Here is a 19,859-nt window from a genome sequence, read left to right as displayed (position 1 = left end):
TCGTCTGGTCAGAGGAGAACTGGCCCCCCGACTGAGCCTGGTTTCTCCCAAGGTTTTTTCTCCATTCTGTCACTGATGGAGTTTTGGTTCCTTGCCACTGTCGCCTCTGGCTTGCTTAGTTGGGGACACTTCATTTCCAGCGATTATCGTTGACTTGATTGCAAAGATACTATTTAAACTGAACTGAGCTGGATGATGACATCACTGAATCCAATGATGAACTGTCTTTAACTGAAAAATTAGTGTTTACGATTGTCATTTTGCATTATTGACACACTATTTTCCTAATTAATGCTGTTCAGTTGCTTTGACACAATCTGTATTGTTAAAAGCGCTATATAAATAAAGGTGACTTGACTTGACTTGACAACTGAGACATGAGAAAGTTCTGAAAGGAACCCAAAATGACAATGTGACAGAACTATGTGAGAAAAATGGGAGACCACTTTTTTGTCTTGCTGTAATCTCTTGCAAGACTCCATTACAAAAATGTTTTACTGCTCAGAGGTTGCAGTTGCTTTTTTATTGCAATGGGGGTTTTTACCTTTAATGGTCAGGACAGTAGGAGTAGAGACAGGAAACAAATGTACAGGTGAGAATTGAACAGGAAAGTACCTTTAGCTGGGATTCGAACCCATGTTGTTTGAGATGGTTATGCCTTCACATCGTTGTGCTACCCACAAGGCTATGGCTCTGACAGAGATCACTCTATGCTCAGGATACTAAGGGGTGATTCTCTTATATGTCTCATTGAGATATCAGCTTTGTCTTAAGATGTCTTCAGTTTTATTTTAGGAGAAACGTTAAACTTTTACTAATATTGCCAATACTAAAACTATCATTTAAAATAGCATTAAACATTTCAGAACATTTACGTTTACATTTATCTTCAATGTCCAGCATTTTATACACCACATTTTCCAAACACACTAGAAAGGGCTTACAAGTGCAAGATGTTTAGTATAAGAGCAATACCTTTTTTAACAAATGTAACACTATACCAGTGTACCTTTTTTTCTTCTTCTTTGTTTAGCATTACAATTTTATCTTGTACAGCCCATTTTTGCATGTATGCAAATATAGGTTATGGTTTCCTCTGTTAAATCATTGTGCAATAAAACACTGTCTACATAAAACAACTTCAAATATGACAATGCATGTATCATCTTTGATTGAAATGGTGAGGATAAATGACATTGAAGCTAAACAGAGCAAAGAAAAATTAAATAAAAAAGAGATCTCTTTAACATTTCAAATATTTCTCATATACAGAAGTTAGCTTACTTTAAGATTGAATGGAAACTTTTGCTTGAGTCTCCTGCTTCTCAAACTTGTCTCCTGAGACAAAAACTCTAACACTCTCACAGAGGTCTCCTTTAAAGTTTTAGAAGAGATCTCAACAACATCACACACTGTGCTCAAATATTTCTCCTTGTCTAAAGACTATGATTGTCTCATATTTGTCTCCTTTAAAGTTTTAGAAGAGATCTCAACAACATCACACACTGTGCTCAAATATTTCTCCTTGTCTAAAGACTATGATTGTCTCATATTTGTCTCCTTTAAAGTTTTAGAAGAGATCTCAACAACATCACACACTGTGCTCAGACATTTCTCCTTAGCTAGAGACACTGGATCTCTCACATTTGTCTCCTCTAAAGTTTAGAAGAGATCTCAAGACAAATATGAGACCACCCGAGTATTTAGACTAGGAGAAATGTCTGAGCACAGTGTGTGATGTTGTAGAGATCTCTTCTAAAACTTTAAAGGAGACAAATATGAGACCATCAGAGTCTTTAGACAAGGATAAATATTCGAGCACAGTGTGTGATGTTGTTGAGATCTCTTCTAAAACTTTAAAGGAGACAAATATGAGACCATCAGAGTCTTTAGACAAGGATAAATATTCGAGCACAGTGTGTGATGTTGTTGAGATCTCTTCTAAAACTTTAAAGGAGACAAATATGAGACCATCAGAGTCTTTAGACAAGGATAAATATTCGAGCACAGTGTGTGATGTTGTTGAGATCTCTTCTAAAACTTTAAAGGAGACAAATATGAGACCATCAGAGTCTTTAGACAAGGATAAATATTCGAGCACAGTGTGTGATGTTGTTGTGATCTCTTTTAAAGCTTTAAAGGAGACCATTGTGAGAGTGTTAGAGTTTTTGTCTCAGGAGACAAGTTTGAGAAGCAAAAATCTCAATTCGATCTTGAAGTAACCTCATTTCTGTCTAGGAGAAATATATGAAATGTTAAAGAGATCTCACTTTTGATTTTTCTTTCCTATGGGATGATGGAAAGTTTTTCTTGATAGTTTTGAAAATGTTAGGCCTTTTTGCATATCAGGGTGCATTATCTATACTGAAGTGGCTTACTGGAGTCTTGGAAGTAGACGTCTTTGCCATTGTAGGCGTTTCGCAGCTTGTTGGTCATCACTCGCAGGGTCATGATCTGCTGTCTGATAAAGGTGTCTGGTCTAGTGATGTCCACTTCCACCTCTGGGTTATTGAGCTGGTTCGTAAGGCCATCTTTAACAACTTCAGGGAAATATCTGGAAATCAACAAGAAAACATTTGGTGGGAATATTTTAATCACAATTGTTCACAGTTGGGGTTCAACAAACACATAAATGATTCACTTTTTTGAATCTATGAATTGATATAAATCTATATTTGATTACAAATCTTAAAAAGCAAAGTCAAGCGACACAAAGGCAAATGCATTTATGTACAAAAACCTATTAAATTAAACAAAAATCCTATTTTTTTCAAACACATGCCCAAATTACATGCCTTGAAATTCATTTTCTACAGCCGATTATAATAAAACCTTAAACAGGTGTATTTTTTGGTGCATTTGAGGCGGTAACGTGCTCAAGTGTTGTTGTTGACTCAAGCAGGACCCCATCAGGAGCGACTTTAGCAGGATCAGCACCTCTCACATTCACATTAACATGCCCTGCAGCTCTGCATTGTGTGCAGAATGACTTCATTTGCAATATTCACTTGCACTATGTGCATCAGAAGTCAGCATTTTCGCATCGCCCTGCGTTGTATAACACAAGAATAATGTGAGGCTGCAGGCTGCACTTTCACCTATAGCGTGAAAATCACCTTGGTTTGTAAAGGTGCAAACATTACAACTAGATCTGCATTTCTTGAAGGAAATGTTGTGCTTGCAAGGTAGCTAATAAATGTGTTAACGTTTTAGTTAAGCAAATCAGAAACGCTTTGAGCTAAAATGTATTGTAAAACAGATAGTTCTAGTACATTTTTATATAAAGATGGACATTAGCATAAATATGAAATGAAAATAAATTGAAAATAATATACAACATGAACATACAATATGAAAATAAATTTAAAAGAAATCACAATGCAGTATGCAAATGCTGTAATAACAATGTTGTAAATTAATAGATCATCATTCTAACAATGTCAGTGGGAGACTCTCATCCTTTAAAATTATTGAATTTATTTAAATACATTTATTTGAATGTATTAAACATTATGAATCCAAGCAACCAGATCCTGCCTAAAATAAAAATAAAAAATGTAGTTGCGATGAAGTTTAAAATGAAAAATTATAGTTCAACTTTATTTATTTAAATACATTTATTTGAATTTATTGAAACACTATGCAACCAGTTTCTGTCTAAAATTTAATTAAAAAGGTAACTGTGAACAGGATTAAAATAAGAAATTATAGTCAAAACTAATTTATTTAAATACATTTACTTGAATGTATTGAACATTATAAATCCAAACATTACCAGTTTCTACCTAAAACAAAATAAAAAAGGATAAAGTTTAAAATAAGAAAGTAAAGTCACAATTATCTTTTCGAATGAGCCACATAAAGACGTTTGTAGAGTCTATGATTCACACTGAATTAATTGCATATATAATTTTGCCTTTACTGAATTTCTGCCGCTTTATCTCGACCCTGTGAGTCAGTATAAACACATGTTGCAGCATTATGCATGCATCGAACACTATTGAGATCTAATCTCCTAATAAGCGCTTTAGCAGGAGGTAATTGTTTGTGCCTAATTAATATTTCAGGTGGTGCTTTGTGGAAAAATAAATGAAACTTGTTGAATGCTCCCAGGTTGCGGCTTCACAAATGTGCTTCTATTCAAATTCAATCCATGTGGTTTTTAAGCAGTAATTAGCCAATAATGAGACTGTTGTACTCCATAGAGAACAGATCTAACAGACAAAAATAAATATATAAATACAAATAAATAAATAATAAAAATCAAATCACATGTATTTTACCTCCACTTGCTCTCTGGTATATTTGTGTTAATTTGTCTTTTAAGTACTTAAAAAAACAGTCTTCACACAGTAAGGGTCATTTACATGATGAGGCCGCTTGGAAAGAAAATGAAACACATCTTACATGGCACCATCTGCTGATATTATCAGTCGTGGAGGACTGAAAAGTGGACGGGTTTTCTGCCAAGCCGTCTGGCTTATTGTCAAAGGCGGGCAGACGGAGTGACAGACATCATGGCATATTCCAATGAGATGAAGTGAGATGAACTGAAGCTACTCTAAAACCACAGGTCTCTCAATCCATTCAAAAGGTTTTATTGTTTTTTATTCTACACACACACACACACACACACACACACACACACACACACACACACACATATATATATATATGTTTATAATAATATAATGTTTTTTTTAAACATGATATTATTATGATATTATTATGTTCAAGGAAAGGCTGTTTGAGAAATGGAACACGCAAACTGATGTCTTTGAGCATCATTTGAGGCTCTGAGTCTTGCGCCATTTAAAAAAAAAAAAAAATCACACTAAATTAATGTGTTTAGTAACAGCTTGTCAATGTAGATGTTCCAAACAGCTCAACTTCATATATTATTAATATACACAACAATTCAAACGTTTGGGGTCGGTAAGAGTTTTTTTTTTCTTTTTCTTTTAAAGTCTCCTTTGTTCACCAAGGCAAAAATACAGTAAGACAGTAATAGTGTTAATCATTATTACAATATTCTATTTGAATATATTTTAAAATGTAATTGTTCATAATATTCCTGTGATGCAAGGCTGAATTTTCAAAAATGATAGTCAAACTTCTCTTATAATTTTTAATAAATGTATTTTGAATTAATATAATATTGAATATTATAAACCAAAACACTATGTATCCAGTTTCTGCCTAGAATAAAATTTAAAAATAATAAAAATAGAAGGGTAAATTATATTTGAAATTCATTTGTTTCAATACATTTATTTGGATTTATTGAACAATCTAATATAAATATGATTATGTAATAATTAAATATTATTACAATTGAAAATAGCCGTTTTCAATCTGAATATATTTTAAATGTATTTAAAATACATTTAAATGTATTTTATTTTAAATGTATTTGTCTTTACTGCCACATTTGATCAATTCAATGCATCTTTGCTGAATAAAAGTATTAATTTCTACGTACTGACCCCAAACTTGAACAGATTTGAAGGAGAGTAAAGTTTTCAGAAATGGTATGTTAATAATTATTAGTAATTTAATTTAATTTAATATAAATTAAATTAGGGGGGGGCAGCAACCTTGTATTGTGCCAACAGTGTGTTTTGTATTTGCCTATGACCTAATATTGCTAAAAAAAATTACCATGGTAAGTGTCATTGAAACACAACAATCTGCAATGCGGAATCTGTGTCTGAAGGTGACCGTCGTACCTTCCCTTTGTGTGACTGTTCCAGCACTGCTCCTCATCTGGGTCAGTCATTTCATCCTCTGCACACATGCTGTCTGGCAGCGACGACCAGAATTTCTTCGACTCCTTCAGCTTCTCCTTAATGTCGATCACCTGGAATCACACACAGAGAATCAGATTAGCATATGCAACACCACACAGACGCATAGAGAGAATGAAGATTTAGGCACAGTTTGAACTGAGGGATGGATTGAGTTGGGATTATTATAAAGGAGGGAAAGATGAGCATGGAACAATTTGCATGGAAATCTCATTCTGGCTCGCCGCACAGTTCACTTTTTCAGTTTCAACACTGTTAGATAATTCATTGGGGACCAGGTGGAAGTCTAATCCTCTAAATTGTGATGGTATTTTCTGTACCAACCAGAAGGACTGATTTTCAAACTGACTGAACGGTATCTCTGGAATCTCTTCTCAACCCACCATGGCGAACCGAGAGGTTCATAAATTGGATTTATTTGCAGGCATTATGCCAAGATGTATCTGTAACAAATTGCCTAGAAATGTCTAGTCAGTTGTTAGATGTGTCACTGGTTGTCTATTTCACTCATAACATGCCTTATTAAATGGTTGCTGTTCTTCAACCTTCTAGACATGCACAATATTTATACTATTTATTGGCTAGCAGGGCTTGTTAAGGCAAGAATCACTATTGTTATTTCTTAAAATGATTATAAAATTACAGTTACAGTCTTTTCAGTGACTCTTTCTGCGAGTTACATCATTGCACCAGCAAGTGGAGACAAGCGAGTAAGTGATTCATTCAAACAATTTGCTTAAAAACATTGATTCAGTCATGAACAAAACAACTGGCTATCTTTATTAGCCTACTATGGAATCATTCACTAATCAATTTGTTCAAAACAATGATTCATTCAGGAACTAGAAATGAATGTTCACGTTTTATTGTTAAAATGTAATGGAAAGGTTCAAAACATACTCACACACAAATGCCAAATAAAATTAGCAACATTATGCACTTTTTGTTTTTATAAACATGAAAATAATAACATTAAAAATGATGGCCAAATTTTAAATAAACAAAAATATATTGGTTGGGTGACATACAACTATCCACTAAAATGTACTATGTTAAAAAAAAAAAAAAAGTTTTATAAAATTTAAAACATCGCATTTCAGCCTTTAAATCATGTTAAGAAAAGGATTAGTTAATTACAGGCATTTTACCTGCTTCATAAATAATTCTAAGGCTACCTTATTATTTGAAGTGTTGAGATTTTTTGAATGCACATTAGCTTGTTTTCATCAATGGGTTTCCAGATATTTACAGCAAAATGTTGCTGTAGATTTTCGATTTACAGCAAAAAGTGTGTCACATTTTTGCATTGGTCTGAAAAAAATGGCAGACAGGCTGAATGAAAATGTAAATCAACTGTCTGACAGTAGGTGGCGCATATGGAACAGCAGGAATAGAGCTGTTTTCTAGTAACCTCTGTAAACAAAGCAGTGCTGCACTTATAAAACACTACTTTATTAAGAGGTAAGACGTTACACAGGCGGAAGATGAAAAGCAAACCTTGGAAATTTTCTAAAGACTGTCAGCCTCCCCTTATGCATTCATTGAATTAATTAATTCAAACGTTCGTTCATATAATTTCTCTCTGCACTCTGCCTTCCATCATGTTTTCACATAAAATGAAACCTATGCTGCATGTTGCGTCTGCGTGAAACTGTTACTGACTTTGCATTTGCTGAGCAGTATTTACAGCGGGTTTTTCAAAAATGTGAAATGGTAATACTAACCGTCAGGACTTTTTATCGTGGTTTATTGTCAAACCATTTCATGCCTACACTTAATCAATGAACTGAAGCATTCACAAACACAGATTCACTTAGGGACAAAATACCTGACTGTCTTTGTGAGACTTGAGACTTGTCACTCAATTGATTCGCTCAGGAATGCTGAATCATTCAGGAAGAAAAGATGTTTCTCTTGCTCGGAGACACACAACTCTGGAACTATTTTCCTCGGCGGAGCAACAATATACAAACTAACTAGTGGTAGTGTGTCAAAACTTTAAGTTACTCAATATTAACTTCTTGTTTATTGAACTGCTGTATACAAACGCTCTTGCTCGTGTGATATTGCTTGAATACAGTTTGTTTCGTAACTCGGTCCACAGCGTTAGTGGTAAAGATATGAATGTTTCATGTGGCCTGTTACTTTTTCTAAGCGATTAGATCGTTTAATCTTCCTAGATGGACCATAAAACAAAATATTACAATAAATACAATAAATTCACCTTGCAAGATTACATTAGCCTAGAATCATGGTGCAAGTTTTTTTTCCACAGAAATTGTGCTAACCTATTCTTTCTGTGTAGCTAAACCTAGTGAAGATGAACAGATTCCTTTAAAAAACTTCCATCGAGGGTTTAGTAGATAATATACTCACTTATTCTGGTTTGTATGAGGTGTACCTTCTAGGTCAAAGTAAAATGGCCCCAGACAGTCTTCAATCAACCAAAGGCATATTCTATTATTTATCTACATTATACTGTTACTTCCTTTTGTGCAAGAGAAAATTAGCTTGTGCTGAGACATTACAGAATCATCGATAAAGTCTTGCCAGATTTGGTACATCACCAAATCTGGGCCCAGAGCTTCAGATGTGTGCATATTGATTTTATTAATACAATGCACCACACTCCAGAAAGCAAACAGATTGATGCTTATCAGTGCAGGGTTCTGACTGATCTGATGCAAGATACTGTAAATGCTATTCTAGGAGGTAATAAAGGTCCTGTCGCGTGACTCGTGTTAGGGTTTCAGCACAATTCTCAATTGTTTTAGCATTCTATGTGAAGTATTTTTAATTCCAGAATGATTAGAACCATTTTTAAACATTTTATATTTATAATTTAAGTTATACATGTGATTGTTTCTTCATGGGAACATATTTGGAGAAATGTAGCATTACATCAATATGATCGTCTGCAGTGAATGGGTGCCATCGGAATGAGAGTCCAAACAGCTGATTAAAGTTAAAAATGTCTTGATGGATTTGCTTCTTGCAAACACACAGCTTTTCACTTCACAAGATGTCAATCAATGGACTGCAGTCATGTGGATTACTGGTGGATTAATGTGATGTTTTTATCAGCTGTTTGTTCTCTCATTCTGACGGCACCCATTCACCGCAGAGGATCCATTGGTGAGAAAGTGAGTATATATTACTGGAAAACAAGAGGAAAAGATTGTACTTCATTACTGTGAGGAATTTACTATTGTATTTTTTATTGTGTTGAACGCAGCTTTGATCCTTGATGTGGGGTTGTTGTTTATTTTAGTTATTTTCTGATATTAGACATGTTTGAGTACCAGAGCCCTGGAATACTCATTATGCAATTCGCCATAAATACCCCATGCTAAGTCACATTAATTCTTGTTGGCACAAGAAACCTGTACACATCCTGTATGTGTCATCATGCGAGTATATTAGGTTTCTGACATATAATAATGATATAATTGGATTAAAAGGTGCTGGATGTCATGTTCTGCAGAAATAAGCTGTGCTAAATGACGCCGAGGTTATCTGCGGAGTCAACAGCAACAGCCAGAGGCACGGCATTAAAGAATGTGTATTGACGGCATGTCAGAGTTGGAGACCGCTTTGCCCTTTTTGAAGTGCTAATCTGTGTGCACGGCCTGCAGAGATCTGGAGCAGTTTCACTGTGCTTTTGGTTAGCATTCACAAGGTGTTAGGCTGGATACTGATACTAACACATTAGCATGGATGCTTTAGGAGGGTGTCGAGATAAACACACAACAGTGAAATGTACAGCAAAGATAGTTGCTATGTTATATATGTATAATGTACATATATGAGACATATATGGTGATGTTTATGTTAGACTGGGTACATATGGGATTAGATCAACTTTATGTAAGGAATAAATGGATGATACATTTCTCTTTACATACTGACCATGATAGCCATGGTAAGTCACACACACACACACACACACACAAAATATATTTAGTTACAGTAACATATAAATATCTTGTAAATAAATAAATACATAAAAATAATAATTATAAATTTGATTAAAAACAAAATAAAAAACAACAGAAAAAAGAATGCTTCTCACAAATCATTTATCGTTTTACAGTAATTAAAATATTTTGTAATACAAATGAATAATTCATTAAAAAGAATAATAATAAAAAACTATTTTGTAAAAAAGAAACTTCTGCTTTCTTTGAATGCTTCTTCAATTTATGCATTGCAGTAATTATTAAAAAATGAAAATTTGTAATTCAAAACATAATTATAAATAAAACAATAAAACAAATAATATGGCTCATTTCAAATATTTCACACAAACTGTAAAGTACATGCCTCATGTATGAAGGATGACTAAAATGTATTTCTGTGCAAACTGTTGGTATAATGATTCACAAATTATGTGCAAGTTACATTATCAAACATTTTAAATACGTTATTGCATAAATGGGTAAATAAAGTATCACACCATAAATGGTAACTATATTAGCATCCACACCACGCAAGGGAACATTTTGTTAATTTTTTATCATTATAGTTATCATCCTTGTTGTGAATGGGCTTAAAGACTAATCATTTTACTCTACATAGATTGTTTATAAAATCTTTCTTACATAAATTGTAGCAATCTGTTTTATAGTTATGTGTTAATTCATAAAACCATTATAATGTAAATTGTGATATCATGTAGATCGTTTCAACTTATGCTCGCACTTTTTATATTGTTTGTAAAATTCTTGCATTACTTTATTGCATTCATCCAGTTTCAATTTGTGCATTTTTATGATAAATTCACACAGAAGTTTGTTCTGCCCGTGTTTCATGAATGCATGCAACTATACATTTATTTATTTGCATGTATCCAGAGCAAAACCAAAGAAAGCATAATGATTTGCACAAACAGATTTGAGAAAAGGTACTATTCAGCAACTACTGTTTTGCAGGACGTTGCATAAACACCACTAAGACAACGGTGAGAAAAATAAATTTTATTTACACAAACATTTCTTTCCAGCAAGACCACTAGATGCTGCTGAACCTCTGAGAGAGAGAGAGAGAGAGAGAGAGAGAGAGAGAGAGAGAGAGAGAGAGAGAGAGAGAGAGAGAAATACCAAAAAGCAATATCTCTGTTTGCACATGGAGAGCATATCAAACCAGTGTGTTAGAACAACCTGTATGAAGAGAGAGAGAGAGAGAGAGAGAGAAATATAGAAAGACTCCCCAGACAGTAGAGAGCGTGCCAAGCATGCATATGAATAAATAAACCAACTCATGTTTCAAAGGTGTATTAAAATACGTGCTGTGTATTAAGAGAAGCCTTATGTTAGCGGTAAGTGAGTGGCTGTATATTGGGCAAGAATTGCGCGCTGGGACAGGCTGCGGATCGTCTAACCGTTCGGCCACACAGATCATTAGCACACAGGCCTGCCAGAAGGGATGAGTTAAGGGCAGGAACTGTTATTCACTTGGGCCCCATTGCTCAACATGAGTCCGAGCTCAACAACAGCCAGACAGCAGAGTCTGAACGCTGGGCATCATTCCCTACATGTGCCACACCTCGACACGTGGGTTACGAGCAAATCTACAGCTCCTCAATGACAAGATGTTATGGGCTAAAGCATTAGAGAGGTTTAAAGGAATAGTTCACAGTTTAAAATTAAAATAAATAAATTGATAATAAAAAATATCATTTTATACTCGGCCACATGTCACTTCAAATCTGTGTGCTTTTATTTATTTTGTGGGAAAAATAAAGTCATACAGGTTTGGAATGACTTGAAGGTGAGTACATTTATTTGTGGGAAAAGGTGGTGTATTATTCATCTGTAGAACTCATTCAGAAAGCATCTGGGCACTTTTTGTAACAGTCTAGACAACAACAGCTGAGATGTCATACTGTGTTATCCGTGGAAGAGCATCCTTATTTTCTGTGAATGCGTCGCTGTAATTACTATGGCAGTAGTATGTAACTAGCCAGAGTAGAGGAAAAAGTCATAAATTGATGTATTTTTCATGTAATGTAGTCTAATTAATTAAACTATAAGTCTGTTCTTTGCTTAACCAAAATTAGCTGGTTTGGTAGAGTAAGCAAACTTTTTTTCAAAGTGTGTGTGTGTGTGTGTGTGTGTGTGTGTGGTAAAATGTAAATTACAGAATAAAAGCAGATCAACACACAAATTAACAAATCTTGAGTTTAAAATAATGTCTGGTTCTCTGGCTATATCAATTCAATTGGTGCATGTTTGCTATCTACTATTCGTTTTTGAACATATGTCATAAGGATAGGTGGGTCAGAACTGTCTGTTTTATATCAAATGGATATAAATGTGCCTATATGGAGTTTAGCCTCTGGACTCCTTTTCACTTAAAATAGGAGGAAATGTTTGGTGGGTACAATCCATCATTGTGGTTCTAAATGTGCTCGGCACCATTTATGATAGTTATCTGGCTCACAGGGGAATCTAAGCAGGACCCATCATTGCTGGCCAGGTCTACATGCGACTTTCAACCTTCAAAATTCCCCTGCAACTGCCCTCTATTAGAAAGTTTAGGAAATGACATGTCCCAATTTATAATGATTTTATTCCCTGTTGAGTCCCCCCAATCCCAACAATGCTGTGAGGTCCTTACCTACGTAATGATATGTTAAGGATTGCATGACTAGAATAACAGGATAATTAATTATGGAGAAGACTGCAAAGGGCATGCAATAACCATAGCAAACAAAATATCCTTTTGAAATGATTGCTATGTTGAAGGATTGTTCACATTGCAGTTTGTAGATGATTTCAGTGCAATAAAGCACACAATATATTTTCTGATGTTATTGCCATTGTTACTGAAAGTCAGTATGATTTTAAATCTTCTCTTTTCCCGTGGCACGCTAATGCACATTATTTAAGTTATTGTATAAAGTCTTTCTAAAAGTACTTTCATAATACATGTTCTGGTTCTTATCATGCAAATTCATTAGTGCACATTATTATATAAGAAAAAAAAAAGAAATCCTGCTTCACTTGTTAAGTTACATATCAAGTTTATCAAAAATACCAGTGGAGTCAATACTCTTTCAAAATCACTCAATATAAAAACCCAGGAACATATGTTTCTTTAAAATTTCTGTAAATTTATTATTTACAAAAGCTTAAAATTCCATCCTATATTTTAATATCCTGTTTTTATGTGGAAATGCATCACACTGCAGTATTTCACGAGCTGACCTGAACTAAGCATTTACAATGTTAAAAGTTAAAAGGCACTTCCGACTTCTGTAACAGTGAAAACCAAGTTTACAGTCTCGTCTCTTGTGTCTACAGCTCACCCTTCCCCGAAGCACGAGATCTTGGAAGTAGTCAAATGCCAGTTGAACCAGTCATGCAAGCCACTCGCTTTCAGCTCCACATAACAAATGCACCCTCGCCGCTTCATATAAGGCCGGCTTTGGTGACCCTTCTTAGCATCTGATCAAACGGCTGGCGAATCACGTCCCCTCAAGAATTCCTTGTGAAGTTCGGGGGCCCACCACGACCCCTCAGAACAGTGTTAGCAGGCAGAGCCGTGTGAAAATCTGAGCCTTGTATAGGTCAGAGCTCCTCATTAGGACTATTTGTTCTTGCACTCCTTCCTCCCAACGGGAAAGAGCGCAGTCGTGTTAATGCACTCCTCTCATCCTGCTATAGATTAGAAGTGTGGAGTGGATTTGGCTAATTGGACGGGGGATTACACAGCGTGATGTTTCACTGTTTGTGTTATTCACAGTGAGGAACACATCCCCTGGCGTTCTGTATACAAACAGCATGCGAGTGGCATTTCGTCCGAGTTGATATTCGACTGATAAAAACCTGAGTTATGATATTTGCTCAACAGAAATCAATTGAACTCCAACTGAGTGCATTTGCATGTGGGTGTTGACTTGACATGTCCTGCAGTGTGACATGCTAAATGCCATCTAAAACCAATTTAAACTGGATTTTAGTACAGTTTTTGTCTTCATTTCTTTTTCTTTCTTTTTTTTATAACTTTTTAAAAATATTTTTATTAAACTTATTAACTCTTTATAATAAGGATCAGTATTTTAATTTATATGTATGTATTAAGGGAAAGTGTATATTTTTAGATGGCATTATTGGTTTACCATTTTAATTATTTGCCTTCACTAGTTAATTTTAATTGGTCGTGCAGTGTGGCAGATTATTATAAAAAATAAATAAATAAATATACACATGCATTGCAAAAAATTGGTGTAGAAACAATGTTCACTCAGAAATTCCTTGTAAGTTTCACAATTAATTACAAAGAAACAAGTAACACTGAATTAAATGTGAAATTCTGAAGTAAAACGTACTCCAATAGTTGTTTTATTTACAACTTTGAAACATCTTTTTTTTTACTGTGTACATTCCATATAGTCTCTTTAATGCTTTAATATGACTTGCAAAGAGTTATTGCTTTAATCAACTACCTACACTGAACAAAATTATAAACGCAACACTTTTGTCATATAATAATTGCTGTTAATAGTGTTCATCATCTGTTTGATTACATCTTTAATAGATTTTTCCGTACATTTCTGCCATATGTACATTAACTGACAGTCACCACTGATAAGCTTCCACTAAATATTGTAGAAACGTAATTTGCTGTAAAGTTGCTTTGCAATGATTTGTATCGTGAAAAAAACTTTGCACAGCCATTGAAGAGGAGTGGACCACTGAGTGGACCACATACTGACTGGTTTTCGGACCCCCCCGGACTCCCCAATACAGTAAAACTGCACATTTTAGAGTGGTATTTTATTGTGGCCAGCCTAAGGCACACCTGTGCAATAATCATGCTGTCTAATCAGCATCTTGATATGCCACACCTGTGAGGTGGATGGATTATCTCTGCAAAGGAGAAGTGCTCACTAACACAGATTTAGACAGATTTGTGAACAATATTTGAGAGAAATAGGCATATTGTGTGCATAGAAAAAGTCTTAGATCTTTGAGTTCAGCTCATGAAAAATTGGGGCAAAAACAAAAGTGTTGAGTTAATAATTTTGTTCAGTGTACGTGCAAAAATGATTAAAATTCAATGTAACTAGCTGGGATTTATTTATTTATTTAATCAGTATTTGGTTGTACATAGATTACTTCTCAAAAGTTTGGGGTCAGTACTTTTCAATAATTTCATATATATATATATATATATATATTTGAATGAATACTTTTATTCAGCAACGGCGCATTAAACTGATTAAAAGTGACATTAAAGACATTTATAATGTTACAAAATATTTATATTTCATCTATTTTCCCCAAACCCCTACCTTAGTCAAAATCATGTCAACATGACTGTTATGTATTTATTTGCGTTTCCAGTATGTTTAGAATGAAAATGCCATGGTGAAACCATTTTCTTCTTGGTACTCTTCTTGACTTTGTGAACAAACTCCTGAAATGAGCACTGCAGCCATTGGACATCCCGATTAAGAGCATGACTTAGAAAGCTGCCATCACTATGTCAAAACGCCTTTATAACCACATGCATGTAACCAGACGAGATGGTCCTCACATTGCACTGTCTAGTCATCTGCTTTCTCATGAAAGTGCCACTGAACCGACTGACGGCCTGACGGTAAGCCCGACCCTCCACATTATTTCAGCGCTTTTTACAACCCGTCTTCTTGGCGTTCCCTGCCAAGAGCTGAAAGCCAAGCCCAACAGGATGAGCTGCACGTCATGTAGCTTCTTTCTTTTTAGTGCCTGTCACTGTGGACGTTCATATATCAGCGCAGAGCTTTAACGTTTAGCTGAACATTTTAATTACAGCCAGTTTCGCTAGCAAAACAGTAAGAGTTAAGCACATAAGAAGAGAAAACAACTGCTTTGCTGTCAAGTGCACTAACTAAATGATCTGGTTTCCCTTTACATCTTTCAGCATTGTTAATCACAACACTTTAAACAAGGATTTACCCCCAAATATGACAAGAGTTTTCTTTTAGATGAGTTTGTTTCTTTATGGGATCAGATTTTGAGGAATTTTACATTACATAACTTGTTCACCAATGGATAATTTGCAGTGAATGGGTGCCGTCAGAATGAGAGTCCAAACAGCTGATAAAAACACAAGTAATCCTCACAACTCCAGTCCGTCAATTAACGTGTTGTGAAGAGAAAGGCTATATGTTTGTAATAAACAAATCCAAGACGTTTTTAACTTCAAACCGTTGCTTCTGGCTAAAATACGAGTCCATTATACATAATAATCCTTCATCCAGTGAAAAAGTGCATCCCATATTTTCCTCTCACATCAAAATCCACCCACATATTTGTTTAGATCAGTTTTGGATCTCCCCTGATTCAGACAAGACCACTTTTTCACTGGAGAAAATTATATTATGGATAGAAGAAGAAGTTTAAAAGTTAAAAATGTCTTAATGTTACAAACATGCAGCTTTTCACTTCAGAATTGATGGACTGGGAGTTGTGTGGATTACTCGTGGATTAATGTGATATTTTTATCAGCTGTTTGGACTCTCATTTTGACGGCACCCATTCACTGCAGAGGATCCACTGGTGAACAACTGATAATGCTAACAATCTGAAATTTGTTTCAATGAAGAAACAAACTCATCTACATATTGGATGGCCTGAAGGGTGAGTGAAGTTTTCATTTTTGGGTGAAATATTCCTTTAACTGATAGACTACAGAAGTGGACATGCCTCTTGAAGCAGATTTAAATGGGTTAAGATCCTGTCTATCTAGTAGAAAAGTATGTCTTTTGAACAGCTAATATGATAATAACTGATGTTCACAACTACATATTTTTCAAATATGTGGCGTAAAGGTTGAAAGAAATCCATTTTCACACACACACACACACACACACACACACGTCTGGTTAACTATCCTTGTAGGGACTCTCCATAGGTGTAATGGTTTTTATTCTGTACAAACTGTATTTTGTGACGTGACATGTGGCCAAGTATGGTGACCCATACTGGAAATTAGTGCTCTGCATTAATCCCACACAGCAGTGAACACACACCCGGAGCAGTGGGCAGCCATTTTTTTCGCTGCGGCGCCCGGGGAGCAGTTGGGGGTTTGGTGCCTTGCTCAAGGGCACCTCAGTCGTGGTATTGCAGGTGGGAGAGAGCACTGTACATTCACTCCCCCCACCTACAATCCCTGCCGGTACAAGACTCGAACCCACAACCTTTGGGTTATGAGTCCGACTCTCTAACCATTAGGCCACGACTTCCCCTATCGCCTATTTTCTATCGCCCTACACCAACCCTACACCTAAATCCACCCCTCTCAGAAAACTTTATGCATTTTTACAATCTAAAAAAAAACTAATTCTGTATGATTTATAAGCTTCTGTATCCATTGGGGACCTCAATTTAGGTCCCCACGGTGACACAAGTCCTAATGAAATGGTGTGTATTCAGGATTAAGTCCCCACCAGTGTAGAAAAACCTGTACACACACACACACACACACGTTTACTTAGCTATCTAAATGGGGACATTCCATAGGCGTAATGGTTTTTATACTGTACAAACTGCATGTGCTATTGCCCTACACCAACCCTACACCTAAATCCCCCCCTCTCAGAAAACTTTATGCATTTTTACAATCTAAAAAAAAACTAATTCTGTATGATTTATAAGCTTCTGTATACATTGGGGACCTCAATTTAGGTCCCCACGGTGACACAAGTCCTAATGAAATGGTGTGTATTCAGGATTAAGTCCCCACCAGTGTAGAAAAACCTGTACACACACACACACACACACACACACACACGTTTACTTAGCTATCTAAATGGGGACATTCCATAGGCGTAATGGTTTTTATACTGTACAAACTGCATGTGCTATTGCCCTACACCAACCCTACACCTAAACCTACCCCTTACAGGAAACTTCTGCATTTTTACATTTAAAAAAAAAAAATGTTTTCTTTATTTTTATACCAGTTTTACAAATGAGGACGTCCCCAAAGGGAGGTTTTTGGAGATTTTGTCAAGTTTAGCTTACTTTTGGGTACAAATTTGTCCCCAAAATATGGTTAAGTAGGTACACACACACACACAGGTTTGTTTTTGTGAAAAGGGGGGACTCTCCATAGGCGAAATGGTTTTTATACTGTACAGACCGTATATTCTATTGCCCTACACCTACCCCTAAACCTACCCCTCACAGGAAACTTTGTGCTATTTCAGATTTTCAATACACTCCATTCTGTGATTTATAAGCGTTTTGAAAAGTGGGGACATGGGGTAATGTCCTGAAAAGTCACCTTCTCCTTGTAATACCTATGTCATACCTTTGTCATTATACAAATTTATGTCCTCATTTGTCACAAAAACGCGCGCACACTCACACACACACACACACTGTGTCCAGCAGTAATTGTTTTGAAATGTATTGATGGATTTTTTATAAGCAGTACTTTAAAGGGCATGATTTAGAGAGACAGCTTCTCACATGGTTTTAGCATTTTTCACAAAATATGAAGCAGCACAACTGTTTTCAACACTGATAATATGAAATGTTTCTTGAACAGGACATCAGTATATTAGGGTGATTTCTGAAGGATTATGTGACACTGAGGTCTGGAGTAATGATGATGAGAATTCAGTTTTGCATCACTTACATTTACACCAAGTAATTTGAACCCTACTGGCAGACATGTTTGGTATTGTGAGCATATTAACATGAGTACCACAGAAATCTCTTAAAATAAACACAAGAACAATACAGGCACAATTATCAGAAGTCCAGAAAGAAGATACATTCAGTGTGTTCAAATCTCTTGCCCTGAATACCAAGACCCTCATTTTTAAAAACATTGTGTACAGTTTGATACAAAATTGAATTTTGAGCTCCCCGTTAGGCCTTTGTTCTGTAAATAAACTTGTTCAATGTCCCCCTTTGGAGTACAGAAATTAAAGATTGATGTATGTTTTGTTAATATTAAAATAGTCAACTGTCATACTTTCTTGTCTTGTATTCCAATTGTATTGCACAAACACAGGACAACTGAGTCCTTTCATTGGTGTCATTACGCAGAAATTTTGCCAATCGACATATTCATTTGTACACTACTGTTCAAATGTTTGGGGTCGGTAAGATTTTTCTAAGGTTTTTAAAAGAAGTCTATTCTGCTCACCAAGGTTGCATTTATTTGATTAACAATACAGCAAAAAAATATGAAAGTGCTAAATTGGATGGATGACATAACTGCGGCATATCAACATAAAGACGCTTTCAGGATCTTCCCAAAGGTTCTGTGTGCACATGAAAAAAGCCAGCGCTGCATGGTTGGGAGCTATTAAATATTCATGCAGAAAAAAAATAAAAAAATAAATCCCAGACTGCTAGAACAGAGGGGTCAAGCCCAGAGGAAGCGCACATATCGCCTCCCATGATGCCGCTGAAATGAACGCCTCATCTTCTGCTTGAGCAATGCCGTCACATGCTTGTGTGAAGCAGTTCCCCTCGTCTCATGTCTGCCGCTGTCATGGAGGAACACATTTGCATGATGCTCAAAGGAAACAAGGAACACCTGCTTTCTGGTTGCATGCTAGAGCATCTGATTTCTGATACTGAAGAGCAAATGTTGTACATGCATTGGTCCCTTTCATTTAAACGTGGTGTTTTTGCTTATCAAAGAACCAGATGGTCTAATGAAAGGATCCTGATTGACCTGTGAGACTTTACAGCATGATTAGTTGTTTTTCCTTACTTCATAAGCAGTATACAATATATTGTTCTCAACTTTCAAGTATTGCCAATGGTTGTTATTCCATGCCAAGATTTAATATTTTCTTTTTGCACCTCAAACTTCAGAATCACAGCCAAAGTGAACTGCCACTTTAATATGGCATCGCTATTTAGTAGTTTAATTATCTGCCACAATATTGCACGACTTGATTCATTAATTAGTATATGATTTAATTATGTATGTATACATACTGTATACTTATAAAGGTATATATATATATATATATATATATATATATATATATATATATATATATATATATATATATATATATATACACACTGTATA

At 35.4% G+C, this 19,859-nt stretch overlaps 1 protein-coding gene across 1 annotated transcript in view; it reads right to left on the bottom strand.

Annotated features, from left to right (window-relative positions):
- Positions 1 to 2,355: 2,355 nt before the first annotated feature.
- LOC107553997 (glypican-6-like) overlaps positions 2,356 to 19,859 on the bottom strand; it is a 277,663-nt gene continuing 260,159 nt past the window's right edge. The window contains exons 11-12 of the mRNA XM_016236354.1: positions 5,730 to 5,860; positions 2,356 to 2,554 (exon numbers count right to left, since the gene is read on the bottom strand). Of these exons, the coding sequence (XP_016091840.1) occupies positions 2,356 to 2,554; positions 5,730 to 5,860 (330 nt within the window). The remainder of the gene's footprint in view (positions 2,555 to 5,729; positions 5,861 to 19,859) is intronic.

The sequence above is a fragment of the Sinocyclocheilus grahami genome, unplaced genomic scaffold (genome assembly GCF_001515645.1).
Source record: "Sinocyclocheilus grahami isolate Dianchi unplaced genomic scaffold, SAMN03320097.WGS_v1.1 scaffold488.1, whole genome shotgun sequence".
In the NCBI taxonomy this organism is placed as follows: Eukaryota; Metazoa; Chordata; class Actinopteri; order Cypriniformes; family Cyprinidae; genus Sinocyclocheilus; species Sinocyclocheilus grahami.
This window is presented reverse-complemented; position numbering and strand designations above follow the sequence as displayed.